The following is a 20601-nucleotide window of genomic DNA, read 5'->3' on the forward strand; positions in this document are numbered from 1 at the left end:
ACCGGGCAAGTGAACGGGACCGAGCAGCCGTACCAGACACTGCCCCAACAAAATGTACAAACCTGTGACCAATCCATGCTAGTCAGAACACCCCAGATCTGCTAGGGCTCGGTGCACCCTTGGAATGGCCAAATAGTTAAGTGCACCTTCCCACCTACTTATTTTCCCATCTATCTTCATCCTCTTCGCTTCTTTAAATCCCAACCCATCAATCAAGGATGAAGAAGGCGAAGATGGAGAGAAAACAAGTAGAATGTGCAGTGGACTTGTTTGGCCACACTGTGCATCGAGCGCCTGTGCTTGGTTTGAACAGTCGGTTGTTTCAATATCTGTTAATGCTTTATAGAAACATTTGGTTGCAAAAGTGAACATACCCCACCGGATTTTATTTTGGGTTGGAGCTGGAATACCAGATGGTAGATAGAGGGACTTGCCCATTAACCATTGGGGAAAACCATCTAAACATGGCAAGCCATTGTTAGCCAAAGCTGCCCAAACCCTGCCCTCACGTCCCAAAATACATGATATTCATATGCAGTAAAATGGAGGGAGAAGGGAACAAGTGACAACAATTTGGAAAGGTATGGAAGGGGTTTTGGAACAATTAGACCAGGTATAAATCAGTTGGGGGGTGGGGAATAATCTGCAGATTTTGCACACAGGTATCTCGCCTGGTATTTTGTGAATCTGTATATTTCCATAAAAAAAAAAAAAAAAAGACACAAGTCTGTGTCCATCACATACACTCTAGGAATAGTGCAGCTTGTACAACACGCAAGGACATCTACATGCAAGTACTGTACGGCATTGTCTACGTCATGTCCATACAACGTGGGAATGAGGTCACCCCGAATGACGACAACCCCATTATTGCCCAATAGCGGCAATCTGGAAGAATCAGATTCGCATCATTTTCTGCCAGCGGAAGGTTTCCTCTTCTCTCCATTTAAAACTAAATAAAAATTCATTCAGTAAGAGAGGGTACGAAGAGCAAGGAGGGGGGGGGCGGGGGAGTCACTGCTTTATTATGGGGCGAGAGCGACGATCCTTCCAGAACTGATCTAAAGAACGTACATGTAAAAGTGTCAACACTGCAAAATGCCTCAGCCTGAAGAAGAGCCATGTCAGCCGGAAGGGGAGAGTCGGCAGGACCCCCATACACATGGCTGGCTTGTAGGGGGTCACAACAGGCGGATGCCATGAACATACCAGCTGTCACACTAAAGGAACTAGGACACAAGAAACTAAACGGCAGATTTTTTTTTTTTTTTTTTTTTACACTTTAGGAAGAATAGTCCTTAAAAAACGTGTAGAATAAGTATGAAGAAGTCTCCGCACATTTGACCTCTGGCGTCAGCAGTGAAAGTCAGCGTGGCTGGACGATCCACAATCAATCATTAACATCCCGGCTTATCTGGTTTTCTTCCTGGGCAGGTATGCAATAAACTTTCCAGCTCGTGATCTTCACAAGCTATGAGGGCGTCCGGCTCCGGCTGGAACATGTGCAGTGTGAACTAGATTGTGGTTCATAAGAAAATATTGTGAGCCGTCACATTTCTGTAGGCAGCGCCCATTCCTCATACTGACAGAGGTAAAGAATTCTACGAGCACGTATCTCCTTAAAAGTTCTTAGACCATAAGATACCCCATTAGCGCTAGGAGTCCCCCTGCTAAGCCACCTTAACAGGCATCTCAACACTCCAACCACAGACTTAAAAGGTGTTGGCCCCTTTCAGAAAAATCGTACTCCTCCGGCTATGCATCCACCTACAGTGGGGAAAATAAGTATTTGATATACTGACGATTTTGTAAGTTTCCCACCTACAAAGAATGGAGAGGTCTGTAATTTTTATAGTAAGTACACTTTAACTGAGACAGAAAAAAAAAAAAAAATTGTGTGATTTTTACATAATTAAATTGTATTTTATGGCAGGAAATAAGTACTTGATACAATAGAAAAACAGAACTTAATATTTGGTGCAGAAACCTGTGTTTGTAATTACAGAGGTTAGACGTTTCCTGTAGTTCTTTCCCAAGTTTGCACACACTGCAGCAGGGATTCTGGCCCACTCCTCCATACAGATCTACTCCAGATCTTTCAGGTTTCGGGGCTGTCGCTGGGCAACATTGAGTTTCAGCTCCTTCCAAAGATTTTCTATTGGGTTCAGGTCTGATGATTAGCTAAGCCACTCCAGGACCTTGAAATGCTTCTTACGGAGCCACTCCTTAGTTGCCCTGGCTGTGTGTTTCGGATCACTGTCATGCTGGAAGACCCAGCCATGACCCATCTTCAAGGCTCTTACTGAGGCAAGGAGGTCATTGGCCAAAATCTTGCGACACGTGACCCCATCCATCCTCCCTTGAATGCGGTACAGTTGTCGTCTCCTATGCAGAGATGCATCCCCAAAGTATGATATTTTATGCGTCACTATTGGAACGATGTTCTTGGGGTTGTACGCCTCCTTCTTCCTCCAAACACTGCGATTGGAGTAGATCCCAAAAAGTTCTATTTTGGTTTCATCTGACCTTCTCCCTTGCCTCCTCTGGATCATCGGCAAACTTCAAACGGGCCTGGACATGTGCTGGCGTGAGCAGGGGGAGCTTGTGTGCCCTGCAGGATTTTAATCCTTGACGGCGGAGTAGGTTACTAAAGGTAAAGTTTGAGACTGTGGTCCCAGCTTACTTACATCTATGTGAAAATTAAGTCTCTGAATTGTATGCAGGGACAGAGTGCCACAATTTATTCCCCTCTGCAATCCTGGACAGGGAGATTTTCGGGCGCGCCTTGCTTGCCACGTCCCAGGCGCAGTGCTGGTATAGGTATATTGACGATGTTATCATCATATGGCAGGATTCTGGGTCTCTGGACTTCATCCGTGAGCTCAATCAGAATAACTAATATAAAACTGACTTATAAAATTGCTGCTAAGGAAATTGATTTTTTGGATGTGAAAATCTTAGTAGATTGGGAGGGGAGATTACAGACCGATGTATTCAGAAAAGAGACATCAGTAAACGCATTGTTACAAGCTACATCTGCCCAAACTCCGTCTACTATACAGGCTGTCCCTATGGGACAGTTTTTGAGAATGAGAATATGCTCACTGGATGTTGTCTTTGAGAGCCAGGCTCGGTACCTCAGTTCCAGGTTCCGTGAGCGTGGCTACAGTAACAGATGCATCAGGAGAGGGTATCAACATGCACGCAGTTTCTCGTAAGGCCTGTTTCACACTTACGTTTTTCTCGGCCGTTGGCAGCCGCCAAAAAGGCGGAGAACGGATCCGTAGCCGTGGAAACACCAACGGGAGCCACCGGACCGTTGGTGTGCCGGCATCCGCCGATGTGGGAAAGTTAAAGGAACCGCGCAGAAAAAAAAAAAACGCCGATGTAGCGGGATGAAGCGGCCGGCGTATCGACGAGAGGCCGGCAAGAGGGAGAGGGAGGGGGAGAGGGAGGGAGAGAGAGAGAGAAAGAGAAAGATCATCCAGCCAGCAGCAAGAGTGGATTCAGGGTTAAACATGTAGCAAAAGTCAAAACTGCGGATCCGGACACCAAAAAAACATTGCATTGTCTGTTCGGTGATCTCAGCGGACGCCAACATTTTGGCAGATCCAAACAAATACGGATGCAACGGACGATCGTCAGTCAAAATCCGCCGATAATGAAAGTCAATGGGGAAAAAAACGGATCCACCAAGAAAAATGGCGGATCCGTTTTTTTGCAAATCGGCGGATTTTGACTGATGGTGACAAACGGATGTGTGAAACAGGTCTAATCAGTTACTCTGTGGATCTACGCGTGTTGCCAATCCAAGGATTCGCCATTATGATTTATTGCGACTTACAATAATCAGTGGCACAATATGTGTCGGATCCTGCAGAGACACTGGTCTGTTCTAAAAACTGAACCGTCTGAGTCAGATTCTACCTGACCACTCACTTTTGACTGCAAGAAGGGGCAGAAATTTAAAGGACCTTTTGGTTAAAGGCCACTATATGGTAAAACCCCCTAATCCTTTTGGGACTATAGGACAAAAATGGGGGTGCTACCCGTGCGGCTCTTGCTGTGCATGCAGTAACATCATGCATGCAACATCCTTTTCATCAGTAGACGGGAGTAGGGACTATCGCATTTTGTCTTACATTTAATGCAACACAAGATATGTTGTGCATTATGTCACATGCCCTTGCAATCTTATTTATATGGGTCTGACATCACGAGAACTTCATGTTAGGACACGGGAACACGTGAGGGACATTGTGCTTCTTCGGATCTTAAAACTATTCCAAGGCATTTCAGGCTGTGCCATGATTGCAATCCCGCAGCACTAAAAGTGCACGGTATAGAGTCCACTGTGGTATTAGAGGAGGGGATCTGAAGCGCGTTCTGGCACAGCTTGAGTGCCATTGGATTGTCACTCTTGGCACAAAGTCCCCTCAAGACCTCAATGAAAAATTGTCCTTCACATCGTTTCTATAGGCGCTTTTTTCTTTCTAGGGCCTCATCAGTTTGTCTCTTCGATTTTATCTTGTTGTGTCTTGTTTTTAAGTCTATTTTTGCTCTTTATAGTAACCTTATATTTTGGAAAGTTGCTGAAGGACGAAATTATTTCTTCATCGTTTTAGCCACATCATTACACCCGCAGCTGGACAATCAAGTCACCAATTTGGGACTTAAATAATTGTTATAGCATTTGTAGAATGTTCGTCTATTTAGATATAGGTGTTTGCCTGTTGGTGCCACTACGGTTTATGTCCTACACTATGGTTTCTTTTAATGAGGTTGAAAGATATACTTACCATCATATTCCGGTCTGGTGCTCATACTCTTTCCCTTGAGCAAAATGGCCGCCGCATTGTGCGCAAGCGTGGTGACAGCGCGTTCCGCTCGCACCCCCGAAGGCATCCATTTGAGTCCAGTGCGGGTCAGTGACGTCACGGGAAGCTTTCCCTTGACCCGCATCTGGCCTCGGACTGCCGGAAGTGACGCAATGGCGGTGGCCCATGAGATACATTTGGGATGGCCCCAATATAAGATTGGCCGGCATAACTCGATCCACACAGCCCCCCAAAGAATCTCATCACGAGAAACGCGCGTTGGGGCTATAGCAGGAAGACACTGAGCGCCCCACATGGGTAAGCATGAGTGTTGGCAGCACTATTTGCAGCACTTTATTTAGATCTGACTTTGTGGGTCTGTTTCCTTTCCCAGAGGCAATAGGACTAGTAACCCCTGGGTTTACTATATTTTTTTTCTTACATCTGCATTAGGGAATGACTTACAGATTCATTACTATTTTTGAGATTTGTTGCTTCTGCCCTGCAGTGTGTCTTGTGTGCATGCCACTAGACACCTGCTGCTGCGCAGTGTCCCTGTGATTTGTCTTGCGTTCTGTATCTGCATTTACCTCCTTATGTTATACGTGTATGCTGTTAAACTTTTTTGATATATTTCTAAAGAGACAGTGTCTGTCCATTTTATATAGTTACTTAAGCATAACACATAAATGTCTTCTTTTTGGGCATAGGGCCCGCTGTAGGTTCCCAATATTTTTGAGTGGCCCCTTCTGATTCTTGCCAATAACTATTTAGTGGTCTCAGTATGATATTTTTTTGTTAAACCTTCTGTAATACTATTAGACATTCTATATATTCACTGTTGAGCACCATCAAAAGTGGTTTGAGGATTGCCAAAATTATATATATTTTATTATTCCATTGCCTCATCTGTTTTTTTCTATGCGGAGGCATCCCACCCAAATTGTATAAAATAAATATATATATATATATATATATATATATATATATATATATATATATATATATATATATATATATATATATATATATATATATATATATATTACATACATACACACATATACACACGTTGTGAGGCAACAACCGATGTTATTTGCAAGGGTCGATATGTGTCCCTAAAAAAGCACAAAAAGAGGACTTAAAAATCCTCCAATAATACAAGAAAACAACAAAAAAGAGAGGTTTACCCTTTTTATTCAGGGTGCAGTTGGGCCCATTTGGTCTTGTAAACTGCGGCGACTGTTCACATGGCATGCACGCTGGGCAGCCTGCCTGATCTAATAGAAGGGTGTCACTACTAGACTGTTAACCTGGATGTTGTGCATTGCCATAGTGTGAACAGCGCCACATACAAGTTTCTATTGTGCATCAATATACCAAGCAACCGCCCCCCTCCATGTATTGGTAGGCTGTGAGCGGTTGTCTCATCAGTAGGGATGAGCTTTCAGATATCAGAAATTCTACGTTCAGGCCATAACCCCTAACCCTACTAACCCTAACCCCTAACGCTAACCCTACTAACCATAAGCATAACCCTAACCCCTAACCCTAAACCCTGACTCTTCTAACCCTAACTAACCATAAACCCTAACCCTACCCCAACTAATCGTAACCCAAAGAAAAAACACCACTGTTAAGAAGATGGCGACCAGTTTTCCTGCTACAGCTTTCGCTCTGTGCATTTTTCTAGCGATTTTTTTGCTCCTCTGCAAACTCCTTCCCCATTATCCTGAGGTGTTTCCCCTCCATTTTATCCATTATATAGCACTGTAGTGGTCATTTTGTAATTCCTATTTTTTTCTCCCATTGACTTGCATTGATATCGGAAATCGGAATTCCGATACGATATTGGGCAATATCGCTCATCCCTACTCATCAGTATTCTTGCACCTGTTTTGCCATCTTAATTATATGGGTCCACTGCATCCTGATAGTGCATTTGTCTGGAGGCCTGGACGGGTAAACCTCTCTGCTTTTTTTGCTGTTTTCGCGATATGTGTCCACCAGAACGCGATCAGAAGCATAGTGAGGCCGCGGGAGTGCATTGCAGTCACAGGAGTATCTGTGATTGCAATACAGAATAAAAGTGCAGTCTTGGACATGCAGAGCAGTCCAGGGCAGATTTAAGATAACCAGTCAAGGGCTGTTATTTTTGAACTGGACTACAGCATGGTTGTGGGGTGGTCCACTTCCTCCCACGGCCCCCAGGTTTTCCCATGTAGCCTACAACCACAGGTTGATTGTTCAAACTGACACACCCAACCCTCTGCTGCAGGGGTTTTGAGTTTGCAACTTGCGGAGCAGTTGGCTCTGTAGAAGCTCATCTTGTGCAAATTAACACAGAGCAAGCAGAGCGAACACCTGGCACCCCGCAGCGTTATACGGTGATGCCGTCGCCCTCAGCAACCAGACTCTCACAGACTAATTTTGTTTCCCGGCTGCGATCTGGATGATACCGAATGCTGTACACTGTGCGAGTGTGAACATTAAACACGTTTGCTGTGAACTTTTCCTATGATCACTGTCTGTCACACTGAACCAACCCCGCTGCGCTACAGTTGGTTGGAGAATGTGGGCAGTGTAAACTGAGGCATACCCCAATGCCAGCTGCATGTCTGTCATTAGGCTTGTCACACTGCATCCCAGGCCTGCGGACAAAATATAGGAAATCCTGAGGCAGTTGGTCCTCACACAGCAACAGATCAATAACCTGTTGCTGCAGCACATTGCAGCCCTGCGTGAGACACCTCCAGTACAGACCCCGGAACATCGCGCGTTGAGGAAACTGAGTTCACAAGACGTGGAAGCTTTCCTCACCGTCTATGAGCGCACGGCGGAGTGGGAGAACCTGCCAACATCCCAGTTGGCCGAAGTGGTGGCTCCTTTCCTGAGGGGTGATGCGCTAAAAGCCTACTTTGATCTCAAATCGGGAGGACGCCCAAGACTACGCCAAGCTAAAAAGGTAAGATCCTTGCCCAACTGGGGGTTAATACCTACGCGAGAGCCCAACGGGTGTTTTCATGGACTTTTGAGGAAGCCCAGCCTGCCTGGTCTCAGGTTTATGACTTGCTGCAGCTTGTGAAAAGGTGGCTCCAAGCTGAGACTGACTCTGGTCCAGATGGTAGAGAGGGTGGTGGTCAACCAGCTAGTGAGAGTTCTGCCAGCAGCCATACAGGGTTGGGTGGGGCAAGGTGACCCGGGCACTATGGACGAGGTTGTGGGACTGATCAAGCAGTACACGGCCACTCAGGACTTTATACGGGACATGGCTCCATTACGGCTGTCACGTTTGGCCCCACCAACCCTGGAGCCTGGGAAAAATCCACGTACCTCTATTGGGGCTAATCAGGACAGAGCCCATACCGAGGGGGGTTCCCAAAGGGAGAGTGACAGCAGACCTGTGTCCCCCAAGTCGGCCCCAAGGTCCAGTCATGCCGCAGCTATCAAGTGTTGGCGGTGCCAGGGCCCTGGACATGTGGAAGCCAACTGCCCCTTGAATGCTGAACCCATGGACTGCGGGCACACTCGCCGTGTGTCTATGTATGCCCAGCCAGTCTGCACCGCCACTTCAGGCACTGCCGGTAGCGAACCCCAACTGGGTGAGGTACTCGTTAACGGGTAGCAGACAGATGCTCTCTTGGACTCGGGGAGCTTATTGACTCTGGTACATGGGTCTCTTGTTGCTGGGGACAATCCCAATGAACTGAAGGAGGGGGTGGTATGCATACATGGGGAACTCCAAGAGTACCCAACAGTGGAGGTTAAGTTTTCCACCCCCTGTGGAGAGATATGACATGTGGTGGCAGTGGTAAAGACTCTTCCGTAAGGGACTGAATTGGGAAGAGACTTAAGTTGGAGTCACACACAAAGCGACTTACCAGCGATCCCAACAAAGATATCAACGTGTCAGGATCGCTGGTAAGTCGCTATGTGATCGCTGGTGAGCTGTCACACAGACAGCTTCACCAGCGATCAGCACAGCAACGCCGAGCGTGCGGCGTCGCTGTGTTCGTTAGTTACCAGGGCGCTGATGCAGGGAGCTGGTAACTAACGTACACATCGGGTATCCAAGGGACGCGCTTCCCTTAGATACCCGATGTGCACGTTAGTTACCAGCTCCCTGCATCAGCGCCCTGGTACAGTTGTGGCCAAAAGTATTGACACCCCTGCAATTCCGTCAGATAATACTCAGTTTCTTCCTGAAAATGATTGCAAACACAAATTCTTTGGTATTATCTTCATTTAATTTGTCTTAAATGAAAAAACACAAAAAGAATTGTCCTAAAGCCAAATAGATATAATTCCACACCAAACAAAAAAAGAGGGTGGACAAAAGTATTGGCACTGTTCGAAAAAAATCATGTGATGCTTCTCTAATTTGTGTAATTAACAGCACCTGTAACTTACCTGTGGCACCTAACAGGTGTTGGCAATAACTAAATCACACTTGCAGCCAGTTGACATGGATTAAAGTGAACTCAACCTCTGTCCTGTGTCCTTGTGTGTACCACATTGAGCATGGAGAAAAGAAAGACCAAAGAACTGTCTGAGGACTTGAGAAACCAAATTGTGAGGAAGCTTGAGCAATCTCAAGGCTACAAGTCCATCTCCAAAGACCTGAATGTTCCTGTGTCTACCGTGCGCAGGGTCATCAAGAAGTTTAAAGCCCATGGCACTGTGGCTAACCTCCCTAGATGTGGACGGAAAAGAAAAATTGACAAGAGATTTCAACGCAAGATTGTGCGGATGTTGAATAAAGAACCTCGACTAACATCCAAACAAGTTCAAGCTGCCCTGCAGTCCGAGGATACAACAGTGCCAACCCGTACTATGCGTCGGCGTCTGAATGAAAAGGGACCGTATGGTAGGAGACCCAGGAAGACCCCACTTCTTACCCTGAGACATTAAAAAAGCCAGGCTGGAGTTTGCCAAAACTTACCTGAAAAAGCCTAAAACGTTTTGGAAGAATGTTCTCTGGTGAGATGAGACAAAAGTAGAGCTTTTTGGGCAAAGGCCTCAACATAGAGTTTACAGGAGAAAAAAAGAGGCATTCAAAGAAAAGAACACAGTCCCTACAGTCAAACATGGCAGAGGTTCCCTGATGTTTTGGGGTTGCTTTGCTGCCTCTGGCACTGGACTGCTTGACCGTGTGCATGGCATTATGAAGTCTGAAGACTACCAACAAATTTTGCAGCATAATGTAGGGCCCAGTGTGAGAAAGCTGGGTCTCCCTCAGAGGTCATGGGTCTTCCAGCAGGACAATGACCCAAAACACTTCAAAAAGCACTAGAAAATGGTTTGAGAGAAAGCACTGGAGACTTCTAAGGTGGCCATCAATGAGTCCCATAGGACACCTGTGGAAAGATCTAAAAATGGCAGTTTGGAGAAGGCACCCTTCTAATATCAGGGACCTGGAGCAGTTTGCCAAAGAAGAATGGTCTAAAATTCCAGCAGAGCATTGTAAGAAACTCATTGATGGTTACCGGAAGCGGTTGGTCGCAGTTATTTTGGCTAAAGGTTGTGCAACCAAGTATTAGGCTGAGGGTGCCAATACTTTTGTCTGGCCCATTTTTGGAGTTTTGTGTGAAATGATCAATGTTTTGCTTCATTCTCTTTTGTGTTTTTTCATTTAAGACAAATTAAATGAACATAATAATACCAAAGAATTTGTGTTTGCAATCATTTTCAGGAAGAAACTGAGTATTATCTGACAGAATTGCAGGGGTGTCAATACTTTTGGCCACAAATGTAACTAACACACATCGGGTATCTAAGGGACGCACGTCCCTTGGATACCCGGTGTACGTTAGTTACCAGCTGATCGCTGGTCTCCCACCTGTCACACGCAGCGATGCGTGCTGGCCAGTGGGAGATCAGCGACGAAAGAAATGTCCAGAGGTTTCTTGCAGCGATCCCGGCAGGGGGGCCGGTTGCTGATCGCTGTCACACTCAGCGATCTCGCTGGTGAGATCGCTGTTGTGTCACAAAACTTGTGACTCAGCAGTGATCTCGCTATCAAGATCGCTGTGTGTGACGGGGCCCTTAGTCCTGTTCTGGTCCCTGTAGGAGACCAGGGTTAACCCTCCCAAGGTAAATGATTTTCCAGGCGCCGAACCAGAAGATCCCGAGTCGGGAATACCTGCTGTAGGAGGTTGCCAACATAGGGATAGAGTGTAACCCCAATAGGTTTCCCCTAGAGGTATTGGCAAGAGAGGTTCAGGAGACCCCATCGATCCCCGAGGTGGAAGTGTCCCCTGGTAAGTCCGGGACAGCACAGCTCCAGGATCCTACCCTTGCTCGGACATGTGAAAAGGGTGATCGAGGTTAATGGAGTGGCTCAGCAACCGGGTGCAGAAACGTTTTTTCCCCGCATGTCTGTCAACCAAGACCTATTGTATAGGGTTGACAAAATCCGGGATGAAGTGGTCGAACAACTGATAGTGCCTCAATCCTACTGTCTCGCGGTGCTCGAAATGGCTCAAACCCACATGCTGGGAGGGCACTTAGGAGCTAAAAAGACTCAGGAACGTATACTGCAACTTTTTTTTGGCTTGGGGTCTACGCGGAGTTCCAGAGGTAATGTGACACGTGTGCGGAGTGCCAACTGACCTCAACCACCGCGAACTACCGGAGTCCATTGATGCCTCTGCCCATCATAGAGGCACCTTTTGAGCGGATTGCGATGGATCTAGTAGGACCAATAGTAAAATCTGCCCAGGGCCACCAACACATTAGCGGTCGTAGATTACGCCACCCAGTACCCGGAGGCCATTCCGCTTCGGCACACCTCAGCCAAATTTATCGCCCGGAGAGGTTTACCATATTCTGTCGCCTTGGGCTAACGAATGAGATTCTCACTGATCAGGGGACTCCTTTTATGTCCAAGGTGACAAAGGAACTGTGCAAGCTTCTAAATATAAAACAGTTGCGCATGTCGGTGTATCATTCCCAGACCGACGGGTTAGTCAAACGCTTCAACAAAACCCTTAAATCCATGTTGAAGAAAGTAGTCTCCAAGGATGGAAGGGATTGGGACAAGTTGCCCTACTTCATGTTCACCATTTGGGAGGTACCACAGGCTTCCACAGAATTTTCACCCTTTCAGCTACTGTATTGAAGGCATCCTAGGGGTCTGCTGGATGTAGCCAAAGAGACGTGGGAACAGGAACCTGCACCCCTTAAGAGTGTCACTGAGCACATGGCCAACATGCAAGACCGAATTGCAGCGGTCATGCCTATAGTAAAGGAGCATTTGGTGGATGCTCAGGCAGCACAGAGCCACATATACAACAAAAAGGCCACGATCCGCTCCTTTAACGCTGGAGATAAGGTGTTGGTTTTGGTGCCCACCATCGAAAGCAAGTTTATGGCCAAGTGGCAAGAGCAGTATAAAGTTTGGGAAAAAGTGGGGAAAGTAAACTACCGAGTTTACCAGCTTGTGAAAAGAAAATCAGAACAAGTGTATCATGTTAATCTGTTGAAAGTGTGAAAGGACCGAGAGTGTATGGGGATCCTCAGATATCGACCCAGACGGAGGCGGAGGGTGAGGTAAAGAAAGGAGATACCCTCTCAAAACAGCAGCAGCAAGAGGTACTAAAATTGGTACAAGGGAATACTGATGTATTCTCGGGTTTACCCGGTCGTACCTCTGTGACCCAGCATGACACTGTCACCGAGTCTCAAGTAAGGGTACGAATGAAACCGTACCATGTGCCCGAGACCTGGAGACAAGCCATCACGAGTGAGGTGAAACAAATGCTTCAGCTGGGAGTAATTGAGGAATCCCGGAGTGACTAGGCTAGCCCGATTGTGCCAATCCCGAAGCCGGACGTATCATTACGGTTCTGTAATGATTTCCATAAGTTAAATGAGGTGTCAAATTTCGACCTTTACCCAATGCTCACAATGGACGATCTGATCGTGCGCCTGGGTCAGTCCCAGTACTTCACTACGCTCAATATGACCAAGGGTTATTGGCAGGTGCCTCTTACAGGGTTGGCAAAGGAAAAGACCGCCTTCATAATACTGGAGGGTCTTTACCACTATGTATTCTTGCACTTTGGACTACATGGGGCCCCTACCACGTTCCAAAGGTTGATGGATATAGTGCTGGAACCCCATCGAAAGTATGCATCTGCTTACTTAGATGACATCATCATCTTTAGTACTGAATGGCATACCCACTTTTCCCTGGTACAAGCGGTAATAGATTCGTTTAGAGCCGCGAGCTTGACGGCAAATCCCAAGAAATCTGCGATAGGGCTCGAGGAAGCACGATACTTGGGTTATGTGATCGGACGTGAGGTTATCAAACCCCATATAAATAAAATCGAGGCCATTCAGAACCGGCCCCGACCAGTTACTGACGTGACTCCCTTTAGCCCCTTTGCGTGATCTCATTTGACTGCACATCAGGATCTTGCGTTGAAAGCGGCAGTTTATCCATTTAGATGCTGACGTCAACCACTGATTGTGGTATTTAAATGGTCTGATGCAATCGCGGGGTGCCGATAAGGAGCCATTGAAGGTCTCCGTCCCTGTCAAAGAGGTTCTCCTATAAAGTCTAGGTGCAATACTGTTGTATATGCAATATGCAAGTGATAAAACAATTTCAGGTTCAAGAAGGACCAGAAAATAACGTAAAAGTTTAAAGAAAAAAAAAATAATATTTTTGTTTTCATTTAACATATTGGTATCTATCTTCTTAAAAATACATTAACATTATTTAATCTGGACATTAAATGTAGCAAAAATGTCTCAAAATGGTAACACAAGTCCTCACACAGCTCACTCAACGAAATTATAAAAAAAAAAAAATTTTCTTTTTTATTTTAACAAAGTTTAAATGAAGTGACGTATAAAAAGTAAAACAGCAGCTATAAGACGTTAGAACCTCTGGAAGCATAAAGACATGAGGAATCATGTTAGGTTATTATGAAAAAAAAAAAAAAAAAAATCAATGGCTGATTTGCAATTTTTTTTTTTTTTTTCTTTCACTGCAGTTCTTTCCCCGTTTTCAATACATTATATGCGAGCATGAAAGGAGTTATTCAAAAATACAAGCACTTCTGCAAAAAAAAAAAAAAAAAAAAAAAAAAAAAAAAAAAAACACACAACAAGCCCTCACATCACTATGTCGACAGAAAAATAGAGAAAAAAGTGAAGGCATTTAGAATTGGGGGAGAGTGGAAAAGCAAAAAAAAAAAAAAAAAAAAGGGTCCATCCCTCAAGGGGTTAAAGGAAAAAAAGTGGAGAAGTCAGGTTCTTTATTACGGTGATTCTTCTACAAATCAGAAGAGGGCAGCACTTACCTGGTTTGATGGGCTTCTGGCACCAGAGGACCTGGTGGGTGCGAAACATCCGCAGACATGGTGTCTTGGCAGTCTGCACCTTCACAGATATGACGCCATTGAACAGGGGACTTGTGCAGCCAGTAGCCAGTGATCTCAGGATGCTCGCCATGCTGTTGGATCTTATTCAAGAGCTTTTGTGTTTCTATGGAGGGAAAAAAAAAAAAAGAAAAATTTTTTACATTGCTTCTTTTTCGGGTCCACGGATGTCGAGGAAACGGCTCAAAAATTGCTCACTCTAAATTAGTCATATCATACCCCAATGTTCTGACTGATGGATTCATCATTACCAACCATGTATGATACAACACAAAGCAGGGGGAGAGCGACTGACACAGGAAGGCAGGCGAAACGTAGAAAGAAAAACATAATACCTGTATGATGCTCTGTTGGTTATCTGTATGGAGGCTGACACCAGAGAGCAAGTGCGGATACTTAAGTCTGCCATCAAAAGTCACAGTTATGTAAGCATGTAGATAGCGGTGCTGTCAGGGACAAATATTTGTTAAGAGTATATATAAAAAAATAAATAAATAATAAAAAACTTTTTCACATAAATCAAAACTTCGGGGGGAAAAAAAAGTTGCATTTGAGGCATTTTTTCATTCTTTCCTAAGTTTTTTTGTGGTTGTAAAGCATTGTAGCCAGCTGTTTGCTGGGAGTCAGTAGGGGGATATTAAAGGGGATTGCTAGTTTCAGAAAACCCCTTCCTTAAGCCTTCTGCACACATCCGTTTTGTAAGTCCGTATGAGGTTTTTTTTGTTTTTGTTTTTTTAAGGACCGCAAATACAGACATATGTATACGCATTGTTTTCAATGGTGATGTGCATAGCATTTTCACATGCACCCTGTATCCCTGTAGGAAAACCCACAGACATGTCAGGATTTTGTGCAGCACTGACAAAATGCATGCTGCACACTTATTAAATCCGTGTGTCATCAGCGTGACACGTTTGCACTGATCCAGGCACTGGCGGCAGCTGCAGGCAGCTCTCATTATGGTCTCGCGCGGAAATCAGTGCAACCAAGAAACAGTGTTGGGCGTCGTCTTCAGCCCCCACTGTGTACCTCCTGTGCAAAATAAAGAATTAAATTTTTTTTAAAAATGGCGTGGGCTCCCATGCAAATTTGATAACCAGCAGAGGGAAAGGTTTGGGGCTGATGTGAATAACCTGGGACAAAAGACAATATACCATAAGATTCCCAGGATATTAACAGCTCACAACGGTTTGCTTAGCCTTTCCTAGAGAATACACAGGAGACCCCAGGAAAAAAAAAAAAAAAAAAAAAAATGGCTTAGGGCCCCCCTATAAATTCAAACCAGCAAGGACTAAACAGACAGCTGTAGGTTAATATTAATAGCCTGGGAAGGAGTCAAAGATATTGCCCCCTCTACCCACCCAAGCTACCAACATCAGGAGATCACCGCAAGCACGGTAAGAAAATTTGGTGCTCGTAGTGATCTCGAGATCACTACAGTTCTTCAGGCAGTTCCCAGTGAAGAGTGCGAAAGCAGTTTCAATGACCAACGGTGACCTCTATGACGTCACCACCCATGACTGAATCTACACTTGTTGCACCTCATTATAACCTCTCCTCAGACTGGACGGTTGCATATTGTAAAGCAGTTATCGTCAAGATGGATTGCGGCATAGGACAGTAGGTCAGACAGGTGGGGAATATGGTGGTTTATTTTTTATCTGTTTTGTTACAGGAGACGATGGCTTCAATGAAGTGGGCAATAAGCGAGTATAACTTTTTTTTATTTTTAAATAAATGTGTTAAACAGGGTGTTTGTATTATTTCAAATAAAGGATTTTATTCTGGGTGTGTGTTTATATACAATATGACTATGGGGTTAGTAATGGGGATGTTTTATAGACACCTTTCCATTACTAACCCCTGGACTTGATGTCACCTGCCCATAACCCTATTACAACACTTGCCACTGCTACAGGGCAAGTGGGAAGAGCGAGACTAAGAGGAAGATTTGGCGCATTTTATGGATGCTCCATTCTGGAATGGCTGAGGGCTGATGTTGGAAGCCTAGGAGAGTGGGGGGCAGCAATATCTCTGAAACTTTCTCAAGCTATTAAAATCAAGCCACAGCTGCCCGTTTATCCTTTGCTGGTTTGAATTTATAAGGGGAACCTACAACATTTTTTTAATCTGAGGTCCCCTGTCACTTCACCAGTAAAAGCCAAGCAAACAGCTGTGAGCTGTTATTAATAGCCTTATGGGGTATTGTCCCTTGTCCCAGGTTAATAACATCAACCCCCACCCAGCCATGGGCTTTCCCTCTGCTGGTTATCAAAATTGCGAGGAAGGCCATGCCATTCTTTTTAATTTATTTTATGCAGGAGGTACACAATGGGGGCTGAATACAACTCCCACCATTGTTTCCTGGTCGCACTGATCTCAGCATGAGCAGGAGACAATGATGAGAGCTACTTTCAGCAGCCACCGGCGCCTGGGATCAGTGCGAGCGGTACAACCTTTTTCCAGGCACTGGTATGTGTCACATAGATGTAACACATGGATGCACTGACAGCAAACACAGACACAGTTGTCAAATACATACACGGACCACGGTTATCACCAATAATAGTTTTACCTCTACAGGAATCACCAGGATGTGTGAAAAAGGCATTACTAACCCGCTCCAGGTCCACTGCCAAGTCTCGACTGTTGCTCCCAGTGTCTTTAGCACGTACAGCACATCTACAGCGCTGCGGCCGATCGGTGATCGCACTGGATCTAAACAGCTCATGCCAGAGCCACTGAGCACAGTTATTGGCTGCAGTGATGTCCATGCGACATCAGCACTGCAGACAAACACCAGGAGCTGCAGGAGACTCTGGATAGGACCCAAGGAGGGCGAGTAAAGCACAATTTGTGTAACTGCTGCTGAGGGGACAAGGGTTTTCTAAAACAGGAAAACCCCATAGGATATGTGCACACGTTGCGGATTTGGCCCTGCGGATCCGCAGCGGATTCTGCTGCGTTGTACAGTACCATTAAAGTCTATGAGAAATGAAAAACGCTGTGCACATGATGCAGATTTTTCCACGCAGATTTTCTACAGATTTAAATCCACAGCATGTCAATTCTTCGTTGGAATCCGCAGTGTTTTGACACCTGCTCCATTATAGGAATACGCAGGTGTCAAAAAGATTGGGAAATCCGCACGAAATCTGCACTAAATTCGCAGGTAAGACGCAGGTCATTTGACCTTCAGATTTAGCCAAATCCGCCCGGAAAAATCCGCAACGTGTGCACATACCCTTAAATGAAAAAAAAATAAACTGGTTGTTTTTATGCATTTTTTGCAACTAGCCGTTTTTGCTATTGTGGTTATTATCAAAATTACAGCACACTCTAGGTTGGCTTTTATTTTCCAGCTGGTGGCAATTGTCTCCAATAAACTTATTTTAAAAATCAAAAATTTAAGTCTATGGGTCTGTGAAGAAAAAAAAAAACAAAAAAAACTGATGAAACGTGTACTAAACTGAAGTAATGCTGACCAAAATCATTGATGTGAGAGTTTCTCGTATATGGAAAAAAAAAAAAAAAAAACACTGACCGGCAATTCAGAGGACAGCCACAGATGCCTTGGGTAAGATCCCTTCCCTGCCTCCAGCCCCAATCTTCATGCCAAGCGTGGACTCCGCAGCTGTCACTCCGCAGCCACCAGTGTCCAAGCATCATGTGAACCCAATGACATCATGACAATGTCCCTTGTCACAAGTCCGCCACTAAAATAATCCCAGCACCCAAGAGGTCGTGGCCTTCTACCAGGCCTGAGGGGCTTACAATCACTTTTGTCAGTTCACCATGAAAGTGGGAACACAGATGACAAAAAGAGGAAGACTTAGGCTGTGTGCACACACATTGTTTTTTCCCGTGGATTTACTAAAAAATCCGCTCAAAAAACACCTAAAAGAAGCTTCCCATTCATTTTAATGTATTTTGCACTTTTTGTGCATATTGATGCGTTTCTTTAACCGCGGAAAAAACGCAGCATGCTCATTAATTTTGCGGTAAATTCCGCATTTCTGGCTATTTTCTATGTGTCTGGAGATGCTCCGGAAAAAAACGCACGTTTTCTGGGAAGAAGTCTGGTTTTCATGCAGAAATTTTCTGCATACGTGTGCACATAGCCTAAAAGGAAAGAAAAAAACCCACGGGTGACTAAACCCGGCACAAACTATGATAATTGGCATAAAGAGAATGAAGCACATGAACACCTTGTATCTCAAGGTGGGACAATCATGGAGATAGGCCCTCATGACCTTGGCTTCTACTAGAAGCTGCTTCCTATGTAGACTGGCAGACTTTCCTTTTTTTGTGTTTCATAGCCAAGCTTTTCCATTATCTCCGTGAAGTAGTATGTGACGGAGCATAATCATTCATTTTACGAAGGAGACAGAAGTGACAGAGGGCATTCAGGGAAGCCGGTAACAAACGCACAGGCTTACGTTTTTGAGGCGTCAGGGGCCTCAAGATAACGGGACAGAAAGCAAGATCAGCTTCACACATCCGACAGTCACAGAGTATGGACCTCCCTGCAGGTCCCCACTAAACCAGACATGGGACATCCACGACCAGTCCGTGCATTGCTGACCGTGAATCCAGCCTAAGGCTCCCATAGACCTGAAATAGCTGATGGTTGACAGCTCTCTTGCTCTACTCCCCTTATACAGGGACTCGTCACTGACTGACCTGACCCCGATAGTCTCCTATGAGGTTGTCAAGTTTGGTCATGAAATCCACAGCCAGTTCATACATTGGACTATGAATGTCAGATGTGTGATCCAAACCAAGGCCAAGTTCAGACGTCCGTGTATCACAGTCCAAGCTCGGAGTGGGATGCACAGACTGGCAGTAGGTGTCCTAACCAGAATTTGACAGTCTCATTGGTATACATCAGGAGATCTGCAGACAATCTGTGCATCACCGTCCGTATTCAAACCATGCTTCATGGACATCTGAACGAGGTTTTAGGCTGTGTGCGCACGATGCGATTTTTAAGCATTTTTGCCTCGATTTTCAGCGCGAAAACGTTTAAAAATCGTGTACAGAACGCCCCCCCATGTATTCCTATGGCATTCCGCACATGCTGTGCTAATGCTGCGCTTTTTTCCGCGGCCGAATCGCATCGCGGGGAAAAAGAAAAAAAAAATAAAATAATCGCAGCATGCTCATTCTTTTGTGCGGAATCGCAAAGAATTGCCGCAATTCCGCACCCATAGAAATGCATGAGAATCGCTTACTTCCCGCATGTGGCTATGCCCACCATGCGGGAACTTAAGCGTCTCATGTGCGGTTGGTACCCACGGTGTGGAGGAGAGGAGACTGTCCTCCAGGCCCTGGGTACCATACCCCTGTTAAAAAAGGAATAAAAAAAAAAAAAAAAAATAATTAATAATATCGGGGTATATTTACCTTCCGGCGTCCCACGCTGCATTCCCGGCCTCAGTGTTCCCAGTAATGCAAGGCCCTGTGATGACGTAGTCTCGCGAGATCGCTATAGTAACGCGAGACCAATGTCATCACAGGTCTCGCAAGGCATCGCTGGGAACGCTGAGGCCCGGGAATGCAGCGCGGGACGTCGGAAGGTAAATATACCCCGATTTTTTATTTTTTTATCATTCTATCTTTTACTATTGATGCCGCATAGGCAGCCTCAATAGTAAAAAGCTGCTCACACTTGTCAAACACTATGTTTGACGAGTGTGACCAACCTGTCAATCACTTTCCAAGCGAGGCTTCAAATCGCTTGGAAAGTGCTTGAGAAAATCGCGGCAAAATCAAGGTAAAATCGCGCGGAAAAAAAACGCACGATTTCTGGGAAGGAGTCCGGTTTTCACTGTGCATTTTAAAACGCTACGTGGGCCCATAGCCTAAGTCATGTTTTTGGCTCTCTTGCATAGCGAACAGGTGCAGGAGGTCCCGCTTATGGAACCAGAATAGCACGTGCTGCCTTCAACAATAACGGCGTAGGAAGGGGGAAAAAAAAAAAAAAAAAAAAAAAAAAAGGGCAAAATGCCACAATTACTTTTTTTGGTCACCGCGACATTGCATTAAAATAATGAGCGATCAAAAGATCGTATCTGCACCAAAATGGTATCATTAAAAACATCAGCACGCGGCACGCAAAAATTAAGCCCTCACCCAACCCGAGATCACGAAAAACTGAGACGCTACGGGTATCAGAAAATGGTGCAATTTTTTTTTTTTTTTTTTTAACCCCTTCCTGACATCAGACGCACTATCCCGTCCATGGGACCCGGGCCCCTATGCCCATGGACGGGATCGTACGTCTACCGCGATCAGCGGCGCCCATCGCTGATCTGTCACAGTGATCTGTGATGTGACAGTGATGTCCCACCTGGGACTATTTAATAAAGAAAAAAAAAAAAAATAATAAT

General features: G+C 45.2%; 1 protein-coding gene across 2 annotated transcripts in view; it reads right to left on the reverse strand.

The window, feature by feature from the left end:
• The window catches only part of NNT (nicotinamide nucleotide transhydrogenase), a 154697-nt gene that overhangs the window by 116495 nt on the left and 17601 nt on the right, over positions 1-20601 (reverse strand). Inside the window, exons 2-3 of one of the 2 annotated variants that reach the window (XM_073583411.1) lie at positions 14545-14655; positions 14132-14315 (exon numbers count right to left, since the gene is read on the reverse strand). In XM_073583411.1, the coding sequence (XP_073439512.1) occupies positions 14132-14282 (151 nt within the window). In that variant the 5' untranslated portion in view covers positions 14283-14315; positions 14545-14655. The remainder of the gene's footprint in view (positions 1-14131; positions 14316-14544; positions 14656-20601) is intronic. The other variant, XM_073583412.1, reaches the window with a different exon arrangement.

This window comes from Dendrobates tinctorius, unplaced genomic scaffold, assembly GCF_039654945.1.
Source record: "Dendrobates tinctorius isolate UK_male_01 unplaced genomic scaffold, ASM3965494v1 ptg000078l, whole genome shotgun sequence".
Classification (NCBI taxonomy): Eukaryota; Metazoa; Chordata; class Amphibia; order Anura; family Dendrobatidae; genus Dendrobates; species Dendrobates tinctorius.